General features: G+C 38.2%; 1 protein-coding gene across 1 annotated transcript in view; it reads left to right on the forward strand.

Annotated features, from left to right (window-relative positions):
• Window positions 1-19963, forward strand: part of arhgap35a (Rho GTPase activating protein 35a) — a 144848-nt gene that overhangs the window by 100872 nt on the left and 24013 nt on the right. Inside the window, exons 3-4 of the mRNA XM_056473817.1 lie at window positions 4081-4225; window positions 17010-17087. Of these exons, the coding sequence (XP_056329792.1) occupies window positions 4081-4225; window positions 17010-17087 (223 nt within the window). The remainder of the gene's footprint in view (window positions 1-4080; window positions 4226-17009; window positions 17088-19963) is intronic.

Below are 19963 nucleotides of genomic sequence, written 5' to 3' on the forward strand. Positions count from 1 at the left end.
TAATCCTTTAGGGTACATTGATCCATGTGTGCAAAAGCCCATTTTTGGTCAAGCTGGTTTAAGTCAAAGTGGTTTAAGGCAAACCTAGCAGAGTCTTTTTTGCAGAGTGGATGACTGCTGATCATTTGTATTTTTTTTCTCCTTGCTTGATACTTCCTGTAGCTAATTGTCTACTGCGCATTTTAGCACATCTAGAGTACTTTTATAGCTGTCACTCCCATAATATGCTATATTCACACGAATATCTGTGACCACTGTCCCCATTTAGCATGTGACAGCCTAAAGGCAAATGAAAGAATTGAGCCAACAGTCCTTCTCATTGCACTACAGTCTTTATTATTCCGATGGGGTTAGAATGAGGCCATTGGGTTAAATCACCTTGCTTGCATCAATTGCCTTATGGGATTGATCCATAAAGAAACCCATAAAAACACACCAGCCCCAGGGGTCAAAACTGATTTAAGTTCTATTCAATAAAGACAGCCCATTTCTAATGTCCAAGCGCTTTCTTTCTCTCTCTGTATTGGATGGAAAGTCTGGACCACCCAACCAACACACCCAAGCCACTGCTATACAGATGTTTGCATGGTAGAAATACTTGGGGACTGTTCCAATGCAAAGTTTCTCAGAACTAAGAGTACATCTGCATAGATTGGGAAGTCACTAAGGAATAAGATAACCAAACATGGAGTTCATTCCAATTGTAACATTAGAGTATCTTTTAGATGGGTGGAGTAGCACTTATAAACATGATGAAGCTGGTTTGTTTTGTGTGCCTTGGTCTGGGTTGCTGTGTGACCTGTAATGCAGGGTGAACACATTACCTTTGCATAACATCACCATTCCAGTAATACTCCCTGTGAACTGTAATTGGAGCACAGATTCTTTACAGAGAGCTTTGAGAGGGGAGGGTGGTAATTATGTAAACGTCTATTGAGAGGAGCCAGTGGGGATTTAGGTGAAATCAGAAAATAAGAAAAGTAGGGGAGAGAAAGTGAGGCAATTGTGGAATAGTTCCTGAATGTGTAAAAAGCAGAGCTTTGACCTGCGGATGTACAGTACAAGGAATCCGGGTTGCCTTTTAGCTACTGGATATAGCAGACAGACTTTGGCCTAATAAGCATCATGACTTTTTCCTCTTGCCTGATAGTTCTGCAGACACACTAGCCAATGAACCGTGATGCTCTGCTGCATTGTATTATGGAAAGGCATGATGTGGGGATGTGGTCTGAGAAGTATGTCTCTTGTCAAACTTTAAACTTGAGTCACATCCACTGTACCTCAAAATAAAATGTTACTTTGCTGCAATAGCTTGAATGATTCACCAAGGTTTGGGTCAGTTGCACAGTGGTTCTATTAAGTGTTTGAGATGCCTATGTTAAGCTGATAGTTTAATTTAAGTGGATAAGGTACAAACTGAAAAGCCAAAGGAAAAAAAAAAAGATTTGAAGGCAAGGCAAGTTTATTTATATAGCACACTTCATACACAGTGGCAATTCAAAGTGCTTTACATAAACGGGAATAAAAGAGACAAGTATATAAAAAAAATAATTATAATAATATTAAAACAGATGAAAACAGATTGAAATCTGTTAAACCATCCTATAAAAACTTTAAAAGAAAAGAAAGACACAAAAGTGTGATCTGTCAGACATAGCACAGTGCTAATTCCGTAAAGGCACAGCTAAACAGATGCTGAAGTCTGGATTTTAATGTGCCTAATGTTGGAGCACATTTGATCATTTCTGGAAGCTGATTCCAGTAGCGGAGGGCTTAGTAGCTGAAGGTGGATTAACCCTGCTTTGACTGAACCCTTGGAATTTCTAGTTTATATGATCTTAAAGATCTGAGTGATCTATTAGGTTTGTATTCGGTGAGCATATCTGTAATGTATTGAGGTTCTAGGCCATTTAGTGATTTTTAGACAAATAGTAATACGTTAAAACCTATTCTGAATGTAACTGGGAGCCAGCTAATGTAACGACCCGAGGACAGGTGTGATGTGCTCTTATTTTCTGGTTCTGGTCAGAATCCTGGCAGCAGTGTTCTGGATGAGCTGCAACTGTCTGACTGTCTTTTCAGGAAGGCCAGTGAGGAGTCCATTACAGTAATCCACCCTGCTGCTGATAAAAGCATGAACAAGTTTCTACAAGTCCTCACTGGAAACAAGGCATCTCATTCTTGCAATGATTTTTAGATGATAGAATGCTGATTTACTTACTGCTTTGACATGACTACTGAAACTCATATTTGACTCCAGAATCACACCAAGATTCTTGACCTTATTTTTTGTTGTTTGACCCTTAGAGCCAAGGATCGATTTTAGATCTTTTCTCAGAACTAATTTAATTTTCAAGGGCTAGATGGGATTTCTAAGCTAAAGTCACCGCCAACTTACCTTAATATTAATGTTATGCTGGGTTCACACTAAACATGGAATTAAGTATTTGCACAAGACTTGCAAAGTCGATGCAAATGGTCATTGACAAAAAGAGGTGAATTAATGTTGCGTTAGATGATGTGGAATGTGTGTTGTGTTTGTTATGAACCCATAGAATTTGCCTAAATCGCATCTGCCAAGTCAACTTGAGCATTATGGTGGTCAGATGTCCCATGGATCCAGGGACATGGGACAACCATGTATAGATTTCGGGCGGCACGGTGGCTCAGTGATTAGCACTTTCACCTCACAGCAAGAAGGTCACTTGTTCGCGTGGTTTTCCTCTGGGTGCTCCAGTTTCCCCCACAGTCCCAGGATATAGGTGTATAAAGGTATATAGGTATAAAGTATAGGTGAACTAAATAAACTAAATTGGCTGTAGTGTGCGAGTGTGAGAGTGTATGTGTGTTTCCCAGTACTGGGTTGTGACAGTTTCAAACAACTGGTTTTAAGCCTTTTTTAGTGGATATGAAGTCAAATTTAAAGTAACTTCAGGTTTAGTTCAGCCAACATTTAAGATGTTAAAATGCTATTTTTTGTTGTCTTTTATTAAAATACCTACTGTAAACAAAGGTAAAGGTAAAGGTAAATGTAAAACAAAGGTTAATATGATTAGCCTATTGTTATTGTTAATTCTCAAACATATGGTAAAACAACAATAATTATATTAGGCCTATATGTAGGTCTACTGTTGCTTAAAATTCAAAATTTTGTATGGTCATTATGGTGTACTTGAACGGACTTTCAATATGTCCTGTTTATTAAGTCACAGTAAAATGATGACATCAGAATACAACTATTCATAATTCTCAAGTTGATTTATTATGTTTAAGACATGTGCTTGTCATATGTCATTGACAACATTATTAGACCATTATTTTCCATTATATATAGGCAAGGGTTGTCATAATGACACAGTAAACATTTATTTTCATCCACAACACTGTTCGCGCTATGAAAGAAAAAATGTCACATGCTTGTCGTAATCATAACTCTAAATGCGATATGATCCTTTAAATGATGTGCTCATAGGTTTTACTTTCACTTCCGAGTGCGGCTCATGGCCGCTGTTACTGTGACAACAAAACACATACATGCAAATCAAACCTCCCGCACGACCCTCAAACGATCACTTTGTGTGACAAACAGAACATTATTTACAACTTTTATTACCTGTTATTCACAGCCTATGCAGGTTCTGTTCACTAAAGTAGGTGTCATTTGCATGCACACGCGTGTTCTATGTAGTAAACAAACTGCTCGTGGTCAGCTCATGTGTGATTTCGTGACCGTGAATACATAAATACATGAAGACAGAAATTACATTTTTGGGTGATTTATACCTTACAAATACAGTATGTGATGCTTTTAACGCCATTTGAAGGTGTCGATGTTGCTGTGAAGACTTGTGCGACTGCCTTGCTTCTGACCTTGAAAATATAATTGGCTGAATCGTAGAAAATCTGAATTAAGATTGTGTGTAGAGTCGAATCGAGATTGTGATCTTTTTTCGAATAATCATGCAGCCCTACCTACTATTATTTATTGCTGTTCTTTTGTAGGGACTTAGTCTATTTGCATTGCACCTTCTTTAGTCATTGTCATTTTATCTGAATCCAAGTTCTTCTCCTGTCTTACAGAAAACTCGGCCAAAGGCTCGTCAGACGTCCTTGTCCAAGCCTCCTGAGAGTAACTACTTTGGAGTTCCCTTGGCCAATGTTGTTACCCCTGAGCGGCCCATTCCACTCTTCATTGAGAAGTGCATTCATTACATTGAGACAACAGGTAAGCAAAACTGCAAAAACATGATATTTTTACATTGAATTTAAAGTGAGGTATTGAAATTAGCTAGTGTTATATAAATGCATAAGTATGTGGATAAGATTAATATAAGGGTACAGTGAAATCGTAAACTGTTTGCTACTTGCTTAAGACTAATGGTAATGGTATACAAATATCTTAGTTCTTTGATTGACGTCTTCTAATCCTGCTTAAAATCCAGGTTGTGGTACCATTGAAACTGATTCTGCTTGCACAGTCGTAGGTTTACTAGAGTGAGTGTAATGGAGACTTGACAGTAAAAGCTAGGATGGTAAACCTCACTTATTAGGGCTTGATGCGCATTAGTGGACTGACACTGTGATCTTTAGCATACTTGTTCTACCTACCGACCATCTGGGGGTTTGAATCCTTCTCAGAATGTTGCAAGTAGGGCCAGTTAAATGTGATATATACACAGCTAGTGTTTTTAGCCAATGATAAACTTCCAGTGAAAGGATTGTGACATTTTCAAATCCATAAGGTTCCTTTTACAGCATCAATGTTGTAATGTAATTAAAATACAAACAGGTTAATAGACTTAAGCGTTCATATAATTGTTCAGGTGGAAAATGTGATGAAAGACTGTAAATGCAAGTGCCGTCAGTAGCAGCAGGCTAGAGGAGAAAATAAGTTTTCATATTCCAAAAACATGGCTCAGAAAAATTGAGTCTAATGCAGTGCTTCTTGTGTGGTCTGACACCCACTTTATATCAAATATCAATCAAGCAGTGAAAATCCCTGATTTTAAAAGTAATTAGATCTTATAAAGGGTTGACAGTTTACTGGAAGCACTTGAGCTGGCTGACTAATAATTAAAAGTCTGTGTGCATATACCTCATTGGTAGGTAAAGTGTCTTCTCATAGGATAAGGACACAAGTGTCGTGTATATACTGTATAACTATGAGACACAGGTACAGAATTTGTTACTGTAGACAAAATGTAGTTTAGTGTGACGTGTTTTTGTCAGAAGGCTATATGCTAGCCAGTATGCTAACATGATCATGTTTGGGAGTATGATGATGCAATGCAGGTATGTGCACTTGTTAATTATGCATCTACGCAGCTGTGGTTTGATTTGGGTCGGTACTAGCTTTATTGCCATTATCTCCCAGGGATTAAGTTCATAAACTTAGAGAAAGTGCATTTGCTTTGGCTGGTGTTTTCTCTAAGGGCCAGTGTTTCAGAACGCATCGGTATTCCCTCTGGGATGCATCTGTCCATCTGTAGTTCAGATCAAGACAACCCTATGTAACCTGCTGTATAACGAGCCAGTTCGCCAAATTGTTTGAGTGTTCATTGATGCACATCTCAAGGTACATTTGCATTGCATTTCTTGATTATGAAGTGAGTTGACTGAATCGTCACTACTAAGTTACACGATTCCCACGGGTCATGGAATTTCTGGATGATCATGGAATTTTAGGGTTCGTTCCTGACATTTAAAGTCAGGGTTTTTTGTCATGGAATGTCAGGGATTTGCCTTTTCTTCTAAATAAATTTTAGGGACTGAGCACCGGTGGTGCGTAGGCCCTATTGAAATTGCTCTTCTTTCTCTTCTTCTTCTTCTTCTTCTTTTTTTTCTTCTTCTTCTTTGTCATCTTCGTCGTTTTCTCCTTCTCCCTTTATTCCTTCCTTCCTTCAGAATGAATCGCATTTTGTAGAGTCTGAACATGCTTGAAATTTACGTTTGACAAAGGTTTTGGAAGTGGCAGTGGCCCCTGCCTACGTTTCAAGCACATGTACAAAAATTGCCACTCTTGGAGCGAAATCTCAAACCCAACAGGAAGTCTGATATTTTTAATTTCCTCTGCCGAAAAAGTGCAGTTTTTGCCATTTCCAGGCGTTGTATTTTAACTAACTCCTCCTAGGGATTTTATCAGATCAACACCAAAATTGGGTGTTGTCATCTAAAGTAGTAAAATTGCCAAGATCTAGAGTTTTCGTCGAAGGGTGTGTCCGTGGCGGCCTCATAAACTTTGATGTTTCGCCATGAAACAGGAAGTTGTTATAACTCGGGCATGCATTGTCCGATCTGCCTCAGAATTCACGTTTGATAAGAGTCTTGACATGAACATGTTTACATTCCAATATCATTTTACAATCAGCACCACCTGCTGGAAACAGGAAATATGTTTTACACTGTAAAAAACTCCTCCTACATATTTCATCATATCGGCACCAAACGGTATTATCTGAAGGCTCTAGTGATGTTATATTGTGAGTTTTTGTCAAATGGCGTGTTCGTGGTGGACCGATTCAGTATTTCGCCATGGAAGAAAAAGTAATTGTAACTCAGCCATTCAATGTCTGATCTGACTGAAAATGCACTTTTTCAATGAAATTCCTCTCCTGAAGACATCTACATGTCAATATTGAGTCACAGTCATAGGAGTCACCTGTTGACAGAATGAAGTTTGGCATGAATTGAAGATTTTGTCAGGTTTTTTTAGATTCATGAGCTAAAATTAATATTGTCCAATGTTCTCTGTCATCCTTAGACCACCGGGCAGTGATGAGCCTGAGCACGAGGTCCCTTTCATTGCTGCTTGCAACTTTATTTCTATACTGTTTTTTAATCACACTGTTTTACACGTTTTTCTTGCTGTTTTGTTGTAAAAATGCCTATATTACACAACTTAAATCTTCATTACTTTTTTCACCACAAGAACCATTTCTCTGTGTAATATTCTGTAATATTTAAGTATTATACTTAATATTTAAGTTTACAACCTAACTCTATAATCCTTTCTACCTCATGAATGACTTTAAATTATCATGAATAAACAAACCTGTTAAAGAACTGTTTAAAAATATAAAAGTTTTTAATTTATTTTTTTATCCTCTAAATTTTGCGTCATTTGCTGTATTTTACGTTAAATTCAGCGACTGCAGAATTTCTCATTTCTGGAGGGACTGCTCAACACTGCTTCCTATTTTTCTATTTATTATAGGTCATGGAAATTCATGTTTTTAGTCAGTGAAAATTGGGGAAAAGTCAGAGAACATTTGCCAATAACCAATCTGCCTTGAATACATAAGGAAACATAGATAATCAACAAAATTAAAGTACTGAGGTATATGAATCTCTGCGCACTCATCCACACCCTTTTTACTGTGTTTGTGAGCCGCTAGGGAGCATGGCTGAGTTTATGGCCCTGTCATTAATAGTTTTCTTAATTCAGCTGCTGATCTTTGTACCTCATTTCCATTTCCTTTTCACCCCGCCCTTCTCCCGCCTTTTTCGTGTTCTGTTGTGTGTGTGTGCAAGCTGCCAAACCCCTTGCGGTAATTTTCTGCCTGATAACTCCCTCATTGAGATCAATATCACATAGCAGAAATGGTGAACAATCTTTCGGGCTCAGCTCTTTTTTTGTGCTCTGTGGGTGGAACTAGCTTCTACAACAGCCTACAGCGTGATTTGCTGATAGCACCCTCACCATGAACACTAGAGAATACACATTCACTCACTCAAAGTGCTTTACCCATCAAAACAATACAACCTCACAGCCTTATCAGAATTACACTGAATTGCTTTTACAAAGGCGTTTTTTGGTAGAAAAATGCCAGTTTGACGCATCCTGCTAATAGCAAAGATATGCTTAGTCATGGCAGCTTGGATTCAAGTACATAAGCAACGCATTGCTACATGAAAAGTGAAATGACCTCGATCTGTGTAATTTAGGGACTGGCCAGCATGGTAATCTTAAAAACAGCTAGTTGGTTTATAACTTTGTTTATGACTATATCATCTTCATTAATCTGATCATGAAGCGTCAGTCAAAAATGCATTGCCATTACCACATATTCATATTAGTCAACAGTAGATCATCAGTTGAATGTAACTCATTTTTCTCAGGTCATAATGTAACAAATTATAATACGTGTTGTATTTACTGCTCTTATGACACTTGAAGTGTGTGTGAAAGTTTTTGCTCAAATATATTGTGGAGCAGCTAGCACATTATCTTTTTTTTCGATGACAAACTTGCAGATGTGGAGAAGAGTTTGCTTTTTTCCTATTTCTTCCTCTGTTTGATGGGGCAGAAATGAAAGAACAATCACAGCCTGTTACGTAACTTCAGTTTTACATAGTTTCTATAGGGATCCATTTTCCATCCCTTCCGTTCTGCCATCTGTACCAAAAATACTTGCGTTACCCTATTGTTATTCTCATTTCCTCTTCATTCTTCAAGGTAAATCTGTCCCTCATTTGCATCCCAACATTTAACCACTCCTTGCTCTTAATAACTTAATGCATCCCTATCTAATAATTATCTTTGTTTTAGGGCCGTAGGAGGTGCCATCCCTAGATTCTCATTGTATCCTTGAAAGTCCCTTTCAGTCTATTCAATTGGTCACAATGTATTGGACACCAAAGACCATGTTCTGTTTATTTAAAGGAAATCCTTAAAATTCAAAAGATTTTGCCACATTAAAGTTGAACACGTTTCACTCATTTGGGTATATTTTAACAGAGAAGAGATGCATAAAATATTTTACAAATGCATAGATTTTAACAAAGGATTAAAACTGTTGCATTAATGTTGATTCATTAAAAATGATTTGATGCAGTCATGTATTACACATTCAGGTGTAATATTCTATTAATTCCAGTGGAGTTAATAGTGGTAATTCCTTTTCTCTAATTATAAAATTTTTTTGAGTCACATGTGAAATGTCAAATTATTTTTTTTACTTTTCTTTTTGTAAAAATGGAGCAACTGCAGTAATAGGATGGAAAAAACATAACGTTTCAACTTTTGAATAAGATGTGCAATGTTTTTAGTTGAAAATATTAATACATTTTTACTAGGGCTGCACAATATATCGTTTCAGCATTGATATTGCAATGTGATCATTCGCATTGGTCACAACACAGAATATATGCAATGTTGATTTTGTATCATAATTTATCATTTGCACGTGTTTTTGATGCCTGTGATTGTATCCGGCTATAAGAAATTGTACCAATTGTGACCTTAACTATGATTCATTTTATAGAATGACTTTAATTTTTATCATTCAGTTACTGAACTTGAATACTGTTAGACCTGGGAAACGATAAAACACTTAGTTTGTTGTATCTTTTTCTCAATTGTACTTATAGATAGTTATGCATAAAAATACTCACAACCCATTCAAATGCAGAAATGCACTGCAAATAGCGCAGACCACTACGAAAATGTGTCGGAGGACCCCAAAAAGTAGATTGTTTATTAGATTTTATGGAGGTGCACTCCTACTGCAGAATCATCCGAATCAATCTAACATTCTAAATTCTTTCCAAATAGAGATATTAAATCATCTGGTGAAATTGTATTCACATTGCAAAATAAAAAAAAAATTGCAATGTTAGATTTCTCCAATATCGTGCAGCCCTAATTATTACCATTACCAGCAGGCGCACGACATCTTAAGACATTTCTATTAGGTTCGATTCTGGTTGTGATGTCAGCAGACTAAAATTCAATTTCTAGCCAGTGTCAAGGACAACGTTATTTTTACGTTTAATAAAGTGACCAAAATCCAATGTCAAGCCAACATCTTAAACCAACATTATATTGGCGTCAAATACTGACATTTATTCGTCAGGTATGGCAATCAAAATCCAACGTCTGATAGATGTCATCCACACAACATCACGCAGTAACATAATTAGACATTGATATTTGGTTGATTTTCGGTTGGACGTCAGCCTGAAGTTGGGTTCTGACGTCAACCTGATTTTCATTTCAAATCAAAATGCAACGTCCCCATGACATTGGGGTACAACGTCAGTCTGACGTTATGTTGACGTCCTGTGTCTGCTGGATCATTAAATTATAAATAATTTGAAATTTACTATAAATTTTAACAAAAATTTGCTCTTATTTGCTTTATACATTAAGTTCCAGGCTATACCAGATAATGGCTCGTTTTCACTGAATGGTACAGTATGGTACGGTTCGGGTCGGTACGGTTCACCTTTTTCAGGCTTGCGTTTCCACTACCAAGGGTACTCTTTTGGTGGGCGTGGTGTATGACAAAAAAGTTTCAGTTGACGTCATTTTCGCTCAAGAAAATGTCTAGGAAAGCTGTGTTGGTCGCTCACATATCATATGAGAAGCACTTCTCACAAAACAGATGCTTTATACACATAAATACTTGTGTATAAATGTTTATTACTAACTTTTCTATGAACTACACTGTTCCTATTTACTGTGACCTTTTATGTGAAGCTGCTTTGACACAATCTACATTGTATAAGCGCTATACAAATAAAGGTGAATTGAATTGAATTGAACATGAGTTGGTTATAACTGCAGATCAATGACAAGTGCAAAATAGCCTACTGTAATGTCTGCAATTATATAAAATAAATAAATAAATAAACATATATAAACACATACAACCCCTTACAGTCTCCGATATGTTACCAGCTACAGAAAAACTACATACAACAGACATTTAGTCCTTATTTACGTTCAAAAACAACACAAAATATAGCCTACAGTCAGTGAAAACCTCTCATCTTTGTCTTCAGCAGCACATGTAGCCTCTGTTAGAGAGCCATTCCATCATTCTGAGTTCATATTAGTCCAAAATGTGAAGATAATAGTTAAACGTGGCAGTTTGTTCACATTTGCTGAAAAAAAAATGTGCTCAATTTTTCCGGCTTCTCCTGTTTTGTTTTTTGTTTTTTTTGCGCGTCACTCACGCGTTTGTCAGTGTGAAACAGGATCGGGTTTCAAAAGCATGTCAGTAATCAAGTGCACGTTATTATCATCAGCTCAAGAAGTTTGTTAATTCAGATATAGACGCGCGGCGAGCGCAAGCAAGAAAGCAACACCACTCGCGCTTCAGACTGGCTCGTAAAAAGCTATGAGGCATAGGGTAAAATCTCTTCTTTTGGACTTTGTGGCTGTTCATCAAGACGACAACAAGGTTTGTTTGAGCCCGAGTCGACCGTGGCTCGTTATTATATGTATATATATTTACGCTGTAAAAGACCTTTCAGCTGTGTATTTTAAACATGGCGGCTCTTTTGTTTTCATTCTGGCTTGTTGTGTAAGCGAATCACGTATCTCTGTACACCAAAAGCATTTAGCTGCGCGGCTAGCTCCGCCTTTTGGTACCCTTTCTCATGTTTGGTACCCTTTCGAAAGGGTGCCGAAAAAGTGGTACGTTTAGTTCGGTACGCTTTTGACCGTGGAAACAGCCATAAAAGCGTACCAAACCGAACCGTACCACTCAGTGGAAACGGGCCATTATGTGCATGTCTTGTCCCAAGCTTGCCACTGATCGTTTGAATCATAATCTTAGAATTTTTCTACCATCCAAATTCCATCCAGATTTTTCCCAATCATGAGTAACATCATTATAACAGGTGCCATCATTGTATAAAGTGGTTCCTCGCCACAAAGCAGTTTACGTTTTGCGGTATTGCATTTTCGCAGATTTTTTATTTATATTTTTGTGCAATTTGACGTGCTTATTTTTTACACCGCATTGTGTTCTGCGTCCTGATTAGCATATTGTGTTCTGTGTCCTGAGTGGCTGTAGACCATTGTCAATCAATCTCCTCCGTGCTGTGTCTCCTGTACAGTACAGAATGCTTTCAGCTTGCCAAATTGACATAAATCTTTGATCGCTAGCAGTGCGAGTCCGAAGCTTACTACCCAACAAAGCGTCAAAGTTAGCTGTGGTAGCACCCAAAAAGCAGAGGAATATGTTAACCATCGCACAAAAAGTTGGACTTCTGAATATGATAAAGGAAAGTAGAAATTACGCGAGTGTTTAAAGAAAAAAGAACAAAATAACAAGTGTGAAAATGTTAAAATCTGAGAAAATAGTGGTTTTAGGGGTTTTACATCCTTAAACATCTATAATAATTGTAAAAAATAAAGCTGACTACTTTACAGATTTTACCTATTACAGGCTATTTTTAGAACGTAACTCCCGCTATTAACAAGGGACCACTGTATCTGAATTGTTAAATTCAATAAAAGCTGGGGCACACCAAGCCAATCGTGGCTGTTGCGTAGTGTTGGGCCATAGGTGAGCATATGTCAGGCTAGTTTCTGTGGTGTGTTCCACATGTCACTTCTCGATGCATGATCAAGCATGTACAATCAATGTCGGCCATAGGTGAACGAGAGAGGTTGGATTGGCTGTTCAGCTACGAATCACAGCATGAGGACAACAATTGAAGTGACAAAGCAATACACAATAACAATACAGATACTGCCACCTGCAGGTGTGGAGAAATATATCCTGTCACTCAGATGCATAATGTATGTTCTTGTTTCAGTTGTCATTTAATTAGTGTGTCCACAAGTAGCTTTTTGGTCCAGACAGGACCACACACATCCGTTATGAGGTGACAACAAAGTTAGTTTATATAGCCACTAGGTTTAAGCATACACAGGACCTGTTCCAGAGTCAGTCAGTGCTAAACCATATGGAAACAGGATGTACAATATAGTCTCGGCCTACAGGCTATCGACTGGCCATGCAGCTGTAACCCAGCACGTAGGAGACCTATTTTTAATATAATTCACATTATGACATGTGCTGTAGACATAGTTCTAGAGACAGGGAAGAAGGGAATGTGACAGCCGTTGGAGGAGAAGAAATGCTGAATTGACTGAAACTGGCCCCGGAGGATATGCTGAAGATGATGGCAGGAAGCAGCAGGGGTTTGTTTGGGCATGTTGCGGGGTTAGCTGTGCATTAAGGAGGGCTTTAAGCAAAAAGGTCATGGCGAGTTTGAGTTCCAGAAGCCCATGAGGCTGAAAGTGCTCTCTGTTTCTTGCAATGCCTCAATGTGACATTCTGTTGGTGTTGCTAATGGACTGTACGTTCAGTATGAAGGTCTAAATATTCAGAAGGCTGGACATGGAAAGACATTAGAGAAATGATATAACCAACTGGAAATACGGTGACTTCCTTGTATTGTCATTGACTGTCCTTCAGAGGATGTTTCTCTTTCTCCCTCATATATTCCTGTGGCGTCTGATGTGCCTGAAGTGTTTCTCTAGAAGTCTAGTTTGTGATTAGAGTTAGTATTAATCGATAGTCTTGAGTAATTGTTTTGCTTTTTATCAGTGGGGGAAACTGATCTGAATTAAATTTGGTTCAACTGGTTCATCTTGCTTATACAGTTGTCATACTTACAAGTTGCAAAACACTTGAAGAATGACATACTAGCCTGTTTAACATAAAACACAAAAGAAAAAGCAGCTTTATAAGCTCGATTGTAAGGTTATTGGTAATTGCTGCAATAAAAATCCTATCAAATCATATTTGGATCATAATGACAAAGCATGACATTCAGGCTAATCAGTTAAACTGCTCTTGAATAACAATTTCACAAATTTGGCAACAAGTTCGACAAATGTGGTCATGAGTCTATATCTCATCCACAGTTTAGTGTATTTAGCTGAGTCAAAATCTGGTCAACTTTATGGTAATGAGCTACGATGCGACTCTGTTGGCAACCTGCTTTAACACAATTAAGCCACACTAGAATTTGTGTTCACGAAGTTCTGTTGTACGTCACTGATTGGTCCATATTTCAAATTTTTGTACAGAGAAGTCATGTTTTGATCTTCTGTTGGTCTAACATAATCCCATTATGCGATTTCGCAGGTCAGAGTTCACCAAGCTTTCAAACTTTCGAACGCAGCGATAGGCACAGGTTTTTTATTTTCATTATAATTGTTTTTCTTTTCTCTCTCTCAATGCTGAATTAATAATAATTGTTAAGTTGACATATTGTTTAATCTTGTTTTAGTATTGTTTAGATGAGAGATGCCCAAACTTGGGCCCGCGGGCCAAAGTTGGCCCTTTGTATTTTTTAATTTGGCCCTCCAGAAGGAAAATGCTTTGAAAGGCTTGGGCAATGCCTATAAGACCGATTCTCATTTCTATTTTAATGTAACCTTTTGTTTGTTTGTTTTACTATTGAGCTACAAAAAAGCTACATGTACATGAATCACATTTTTAAAAAGTATGTACATAGTGTCACTTAACGAATAGGGGACAAAATAGAAGACATCAGCATGCAAATCAAGGCAAAGGCAGGTTCAGCATGACTAGTGTATTCCCATTGAACTCCATTGTTTGGATTTTTTAATTTTTTTAATGGTTTTATTGTAATAAGTTTAAAATAATACTCATTTTCAAAAAAAATGTATTCATTAATAAATACAGTTGAAGTAATTTTTATTTATTTATTTATTTATTTATTTATTTATTTATTTATAAATATTAGGAAGTAAATTAGGAAATTTCTTATGGCCACTTTATTGTAATACAGTTTGCTATATTTCCTTTCAGCCCACAGCTCTAAGTCAAGCTTGAATTTTGGCCCTTCATAAGAAAAAGTTTGGGCACCCCTGGTTTAGATAGTTATGAGACCATTAGTGTTCGTGAGCGTGTCTGTGTTTATCTTTCCATTAAACACAAATAAGACAGGTATGGATATGCTCCGTGTATTTGAAGGAGCAGTCAATGTATGCACTGATTCCTGTGACGCTCCAGGGACAGACGAGTCTTCGCTGAGGGCAGCTTCCAGCCTCCACCGCTGAGACTGCAGCTCTGCACCAGATGTTTGGCCAGTGGAAAAATTAAAATGATTGCGCCCAACTGAATCTGGTTTCTCTCATGGTTTTTTTTTCTCCACTTTCGCCAATTGGTGAAGTTTTTTTTCCCCCTCTCCGCTGTCGCCTCTAGCTTGCATGGTTTGGGATCGGTAGAGCTGCGCATCGATGGATTTGCTCTTCAGTGTTTGGACTCTCAGTAGTGATTTCACTGAATTGAGCTAAACTGAACTGAACTTAAACGCTACAAACTGAACTACACTGTTCCAATTTACTATGACCTTTTATGTGAAGCTGCTTTGACACAATCTACATTGTAAAAGCGCTATACAAATAAAGGTGAATTGAATTGAAAAAATAGGCTAGCCACCTTAAAACTTAAATAGGCTATTAATAACGTATATAAAAGATAAATAACTTTTTTTGTGAAAGCAAGAGAGAATCTTGCTGGAGTGCTGTTATAAAGGAGTCTCAAATTACCAACGATCCCAACACGTTTTATTCCGGAACATTTAAGCTGGTTTCAGAGTTCTTTCACTTTCTTCTTCAGTTGTTGCATTTTTAAAATTCATTTTATTTAACTTTGTTAATTAAATCCAGTTTTGTTATTTAACCTATTATTTTTATGCAACAGTTGCAAACTAATTTGCTATGAGATGTGGCTGTGCCCTCACGTGCAGCTCGCACTTCAACTGCTGAGACAAAGAGAGAGTGCAAGCGAGCAATCAAAATAATTTTTTGTCCGAAAGTGTCAGTCAAGTGATGTTGATGTGAACAGCTGAAGCTGTCAAATTATTTGTAGTTCATTTATTATTAATGATGATGATATAAAAAGTAATACTATTCATTGTATTCAATAATACAAATTAAACATATAACAGGTCTACATTAATGCGAAACGAGCTAAATATAGTCTTTAAAATCATCATAGGTCTCAGCTCTTGGCGACATCTTTGCCTATCGTCGATACACGATACTATCGTCTATCGGCACAACCCTAGAGACCAAAGTGTTCAAAAGAAACTCCAGACGCACCTGATCTCTGTTACCCTGATAAAGGCAAGTGTTTGCTGAAACGCGTAAGTGCAGTTTTAAGGAATAGCCATGTCAGTAACGGCTTTTTAATATATTATTTCCACATCTTTTTAAGTGCCTTGGACTTACTTTTGCTGTTTATTCAAATGAATCCCTTACCCAAATAGCACCGACATTAATTAAGCTACTCCTGAGCACTTGTTTGGTTTTTGTAAAATCAAAGTGAATTGTGATTTGATGTCAGGCTGTAGGACAAATAAAGTAATTATTTCATAAAGGGGTATGATGATTTTTCTATAGTCACTGTACATACATAGACACCAATAAATATTATTGAGGTCTGTCATTAAAATTTAATAGCAGTCCTAGTGTTGTGCTTGACTTAATAATATTAGTTTTCTATCATAAAGCAAAAAACTTAAAAACAAACAATATTGTTGGCTTTTCATTTTCATACTGTTTTTACTTTTCAATTATCTGTTATTAGTCATCGAATTGACTTGTAAACCAGTTTCCCCATGTCTTTCTCAAACATCATACGTGGTTTTATTCAGTGCAAAGAAAGTTTACACTTCATAAGTGTTGCAGTCTTTTTCACGCATTTCTTTTCTTTCTTCTATTCTGCCATAAACGCACCCTTTCTCTCTCCACACATTTCCTTTCCTGCAGCTCTACAGAAAAGCTTTTATGGATAATTGATCAGGAGAGGTGAGGCAATCAATGCGGTCTGCCTCGGCAACGCGCCGACTCATTTCCGAGAGTGTCTCTCTGCCTCCCGCTCTGTCTTTCTCTTTATCGATGTACTTGTTTTCTCTCTGCTTGGGCGAGATGGGCCAAGGCGAGCTGTTCTCTGGCTCTTGCCTCTGTCTGCATCTGCGGGGCATGAGACACAAGCTGCTCTCTCCGCCCGTGGCAGCGCTCATTCTTCATGTACAACTGATAAGTCCAACAGTGTCCATCTGACAAGTCGGGAGTGTGGTCGCACAATTAGCAGCCTCAGATATAAATTAAATATGTGTAGCGCATTGTACTTTCAGAGCTGGAGATAATGCCATTGTGAGCTCTTATCATGGTCAAATGAATAGAGCACCAAACTCATTAATTAATGTCAACTCTGTCTCTTTCACAGGGTTGGGCACAGAGGGGATCTACAGGGTGAGTGGAAATAAGGCCGAGATGGAAGGCATGCAGCGGCAGTTTGACCAGGGTGAGTCAAATGACCAGTGTCTACTTTTACTTTTTCTTTCAGTCTCAGTCTTCCTCTTGCTCTCAGTTTGCTCCATCTGTAAGACAAATACATATAATTATAGCACAACACAGCCCAGCGTGGTGCATGTGAAATTGTAAAATTGGTAGATCGAAATGTGGTAAAAAGTAGATCGAAATGTAAACAATTCAAAAAGACATCATGTAAGTAATTAACTCGGTATTAACTTCTTGTTTACACAAGAATCATACTATTGTAAGGTCCACCCAGTTGGCCCAATGAAGGTGTCTGTTGGTGGATGATGGTTCACTGCCTGTTCTGTCTTTCCAGTGCACATTGTTGATTTACTTCAAATTTAACTTATATCTGACTCCTATTTGAATATGGTTTAGAATATTAATATATTTATCTCTCGTTTTATCTGACTCCAATCATAAAACATTAAGAAGATTATATCAATGTATAATTTAGATAAATGTTTGAACCTTTTGTCTTCACTCGTAACTATTACATTTGTTCATTCGGGATCTCATGTCGCTGAGATAATGAAACCCCAAGCAATTTGATATATGTATATACAAACTCAAAGACGTGCCATCATTTTCCACTTTAAAGAATGGGGAGCCCGTTGCAGTCACATTGGAAAACCAACACTTGTGTCTGAGAATGCCGGGTGATGTTTTACCTCCTGAAATTTGGAGAAAGGTGTGAAGTTAACCTTAAAGGGAACCTAGTTTACCTCTTTTTTTTTTAAAGATTTAGTATTAATATTATGGTTCCTCTGAGTGTGCCAGTGCCAGTTTAGGTTCAGTTCAAAACAAAATTCAGATTTTTGATTATAATGTATTAAAAAGTGTCATTTTGGGGGCGTGTACACAGATCGTTGTTTTAGGGGTGTGTTGCGTCGCATGAAAATTAGTTTTGACTTCCCACCCAACTTAACCAAGGGAGCGGAGCCAAGAACTCCCGCTTTGTGTATGGCAACAGATAGGCAGACAGAGAAAAGCAACATGAGTGAGAGGACCAGCATTCAGCCATACGTGTACGACCCAGACACAGACCAAGAAGAGACTACAAAATCATTTATGTTTTTGAATAGTTTTACAGCCAACTGTGTGCTAGTTTAAAGTTCCGAGCTTTTACACCGAGGCTAATAACCACACACACTGAATTAACTTTGTCTAAGGCTATAGCTAAAGAGTGTCACACACCGGATGCGCCGCTTAGAGCCACGACACAGCACAACAGACGTGCACATTATTTAAAATGAAACTATTCAGATGGCACTCTGTGGCGCGGCAGAAATATGAACAGTGTCTTGAGTCGTGGCTGGGCACCGAGGACAGCCGCCGACTTGTGGTGCCGGTGTGTGTACCCTGATAGAAACCTATGTTTAGAATTCTAAAATGCTTGGTGCTGCGCATTGCCGAGCGGTGCTTCTGGTGTGCGATTTGCTTAAAGCAAGTTCTTTATTTCCAATGGAGGGACATGTGCGTGAGGCAACACGCTCGCACTTTCCAGCTGCAACTAGTTAAAATGACAGGGAGCTTCTGTGACCGCGGGAAATGCAAACAGCTGAAGTTTAAGAAAGACGCAATGAAAAGTACACATTTTTGCAAACCCACCTAAAGTTACAAACAATGGTGCCGATGAGAGCGATCATGTGGTGAATGTTGATCGTCTGTTGAGCCCAATGAGCCTTACATCTAAAAATAGAGCAAGGGTGTTTTTTTGGTGACATCACTTTGACTCACATGCTGAAAATGGCGGACGTTGCAGTCGATCTCAAAACCGCTTCAATTGGTCCACCAGTTTTATTTAAACTGAAAAAAAAGCACTGGGTGTGTTTATATCGCCCTAATATGACAGTCTATACACTATACCTACACACATGTCTGTCCAAACAACTTGAAAAGTAGATTTTTCACCATAGGTGCCCTTTAAGGTCATGAGACCCTTCTCTGTTCATTTGGTCATTCGTTAAACGCAATATATATATATATATATATATATATATATATATATATATATATATATATATATATATACATATATATATATATACATATATTTATATACATACACACATTTAACGGAGGTCAGTTAGCGAAGTGCTGTGCCGGTGAACCTCACTCATTTGACCTCAAAAGGTGCTCTAGTGACAGACACTAGGAGGTCATGACCTTTAGCCACCTTGTTTGAACAACCGACTCCCATACAAAGAATCACCAGTTCGATCCCAGCTCAGACCGGGATGGGTGCAGTAGGACTGGTGGGTTACATGTGGTGGGGGCTCGTCCTGGATGGGGGTGAGATTTAAGGGGCTGAGTGTAACGGAGGCCAGCTAGCAAAGTGCTATGCAGGTAAAAACCTCAGTGCCCTGACCTCAAAAGGTGCTCTATTGCCAGGCGCTAGTGGCCATGGTCTTTAGCCTCCTTGTTAGAGCAACCGACCACCATGCAAAGAATTGCCGGTTTGATCCCAGCTCAGACTGGGTTGGGTGCAGTAGGACCGGTGGGTTACATATATTTATACTTTATACAAAGAACTTTAGGGGTCACGCTGTGGCACAGTGGGTAGCGCTGTCGCCTCACAGCAAGAAGGTTGCTGGTTTGAGCCTAGGCTGGGTCAGTTGGTGTTTGTGTGGAGTTTGCAAGTTCTCCCCGTGTTCGCTTGGGTTTCCCTAAGGTGAATTGGGTAAGCTAAAATTGCCCATAGTGTATGTGTGTGAATGTGTGTATGGATCTTTCCCAGTGATGGGTTGCAGCTAGAAGGGCGTCCGCTGCGTAAAACATATGCTGGATACGTTGGCGGTTCATTCCGCTGTGGCAACCCCAGAACAATAAAGGGACTAAACCAAAAAGAAAATGAATGAA

Source organism: Danio aesculapii, chromosome 15, assembly GCF_903798145.1.
Source record: "Danio aesculapii chromosome 15, fDanAes4.1, whole genome shotgun sequence".
Taxonomy (NCBI): domain Eukaryota; kingdom Metazoa; phylum Chordata; class Actinopteri; order Cypriniformes; family Danionidae; genus Danio; species Danio aesculapii.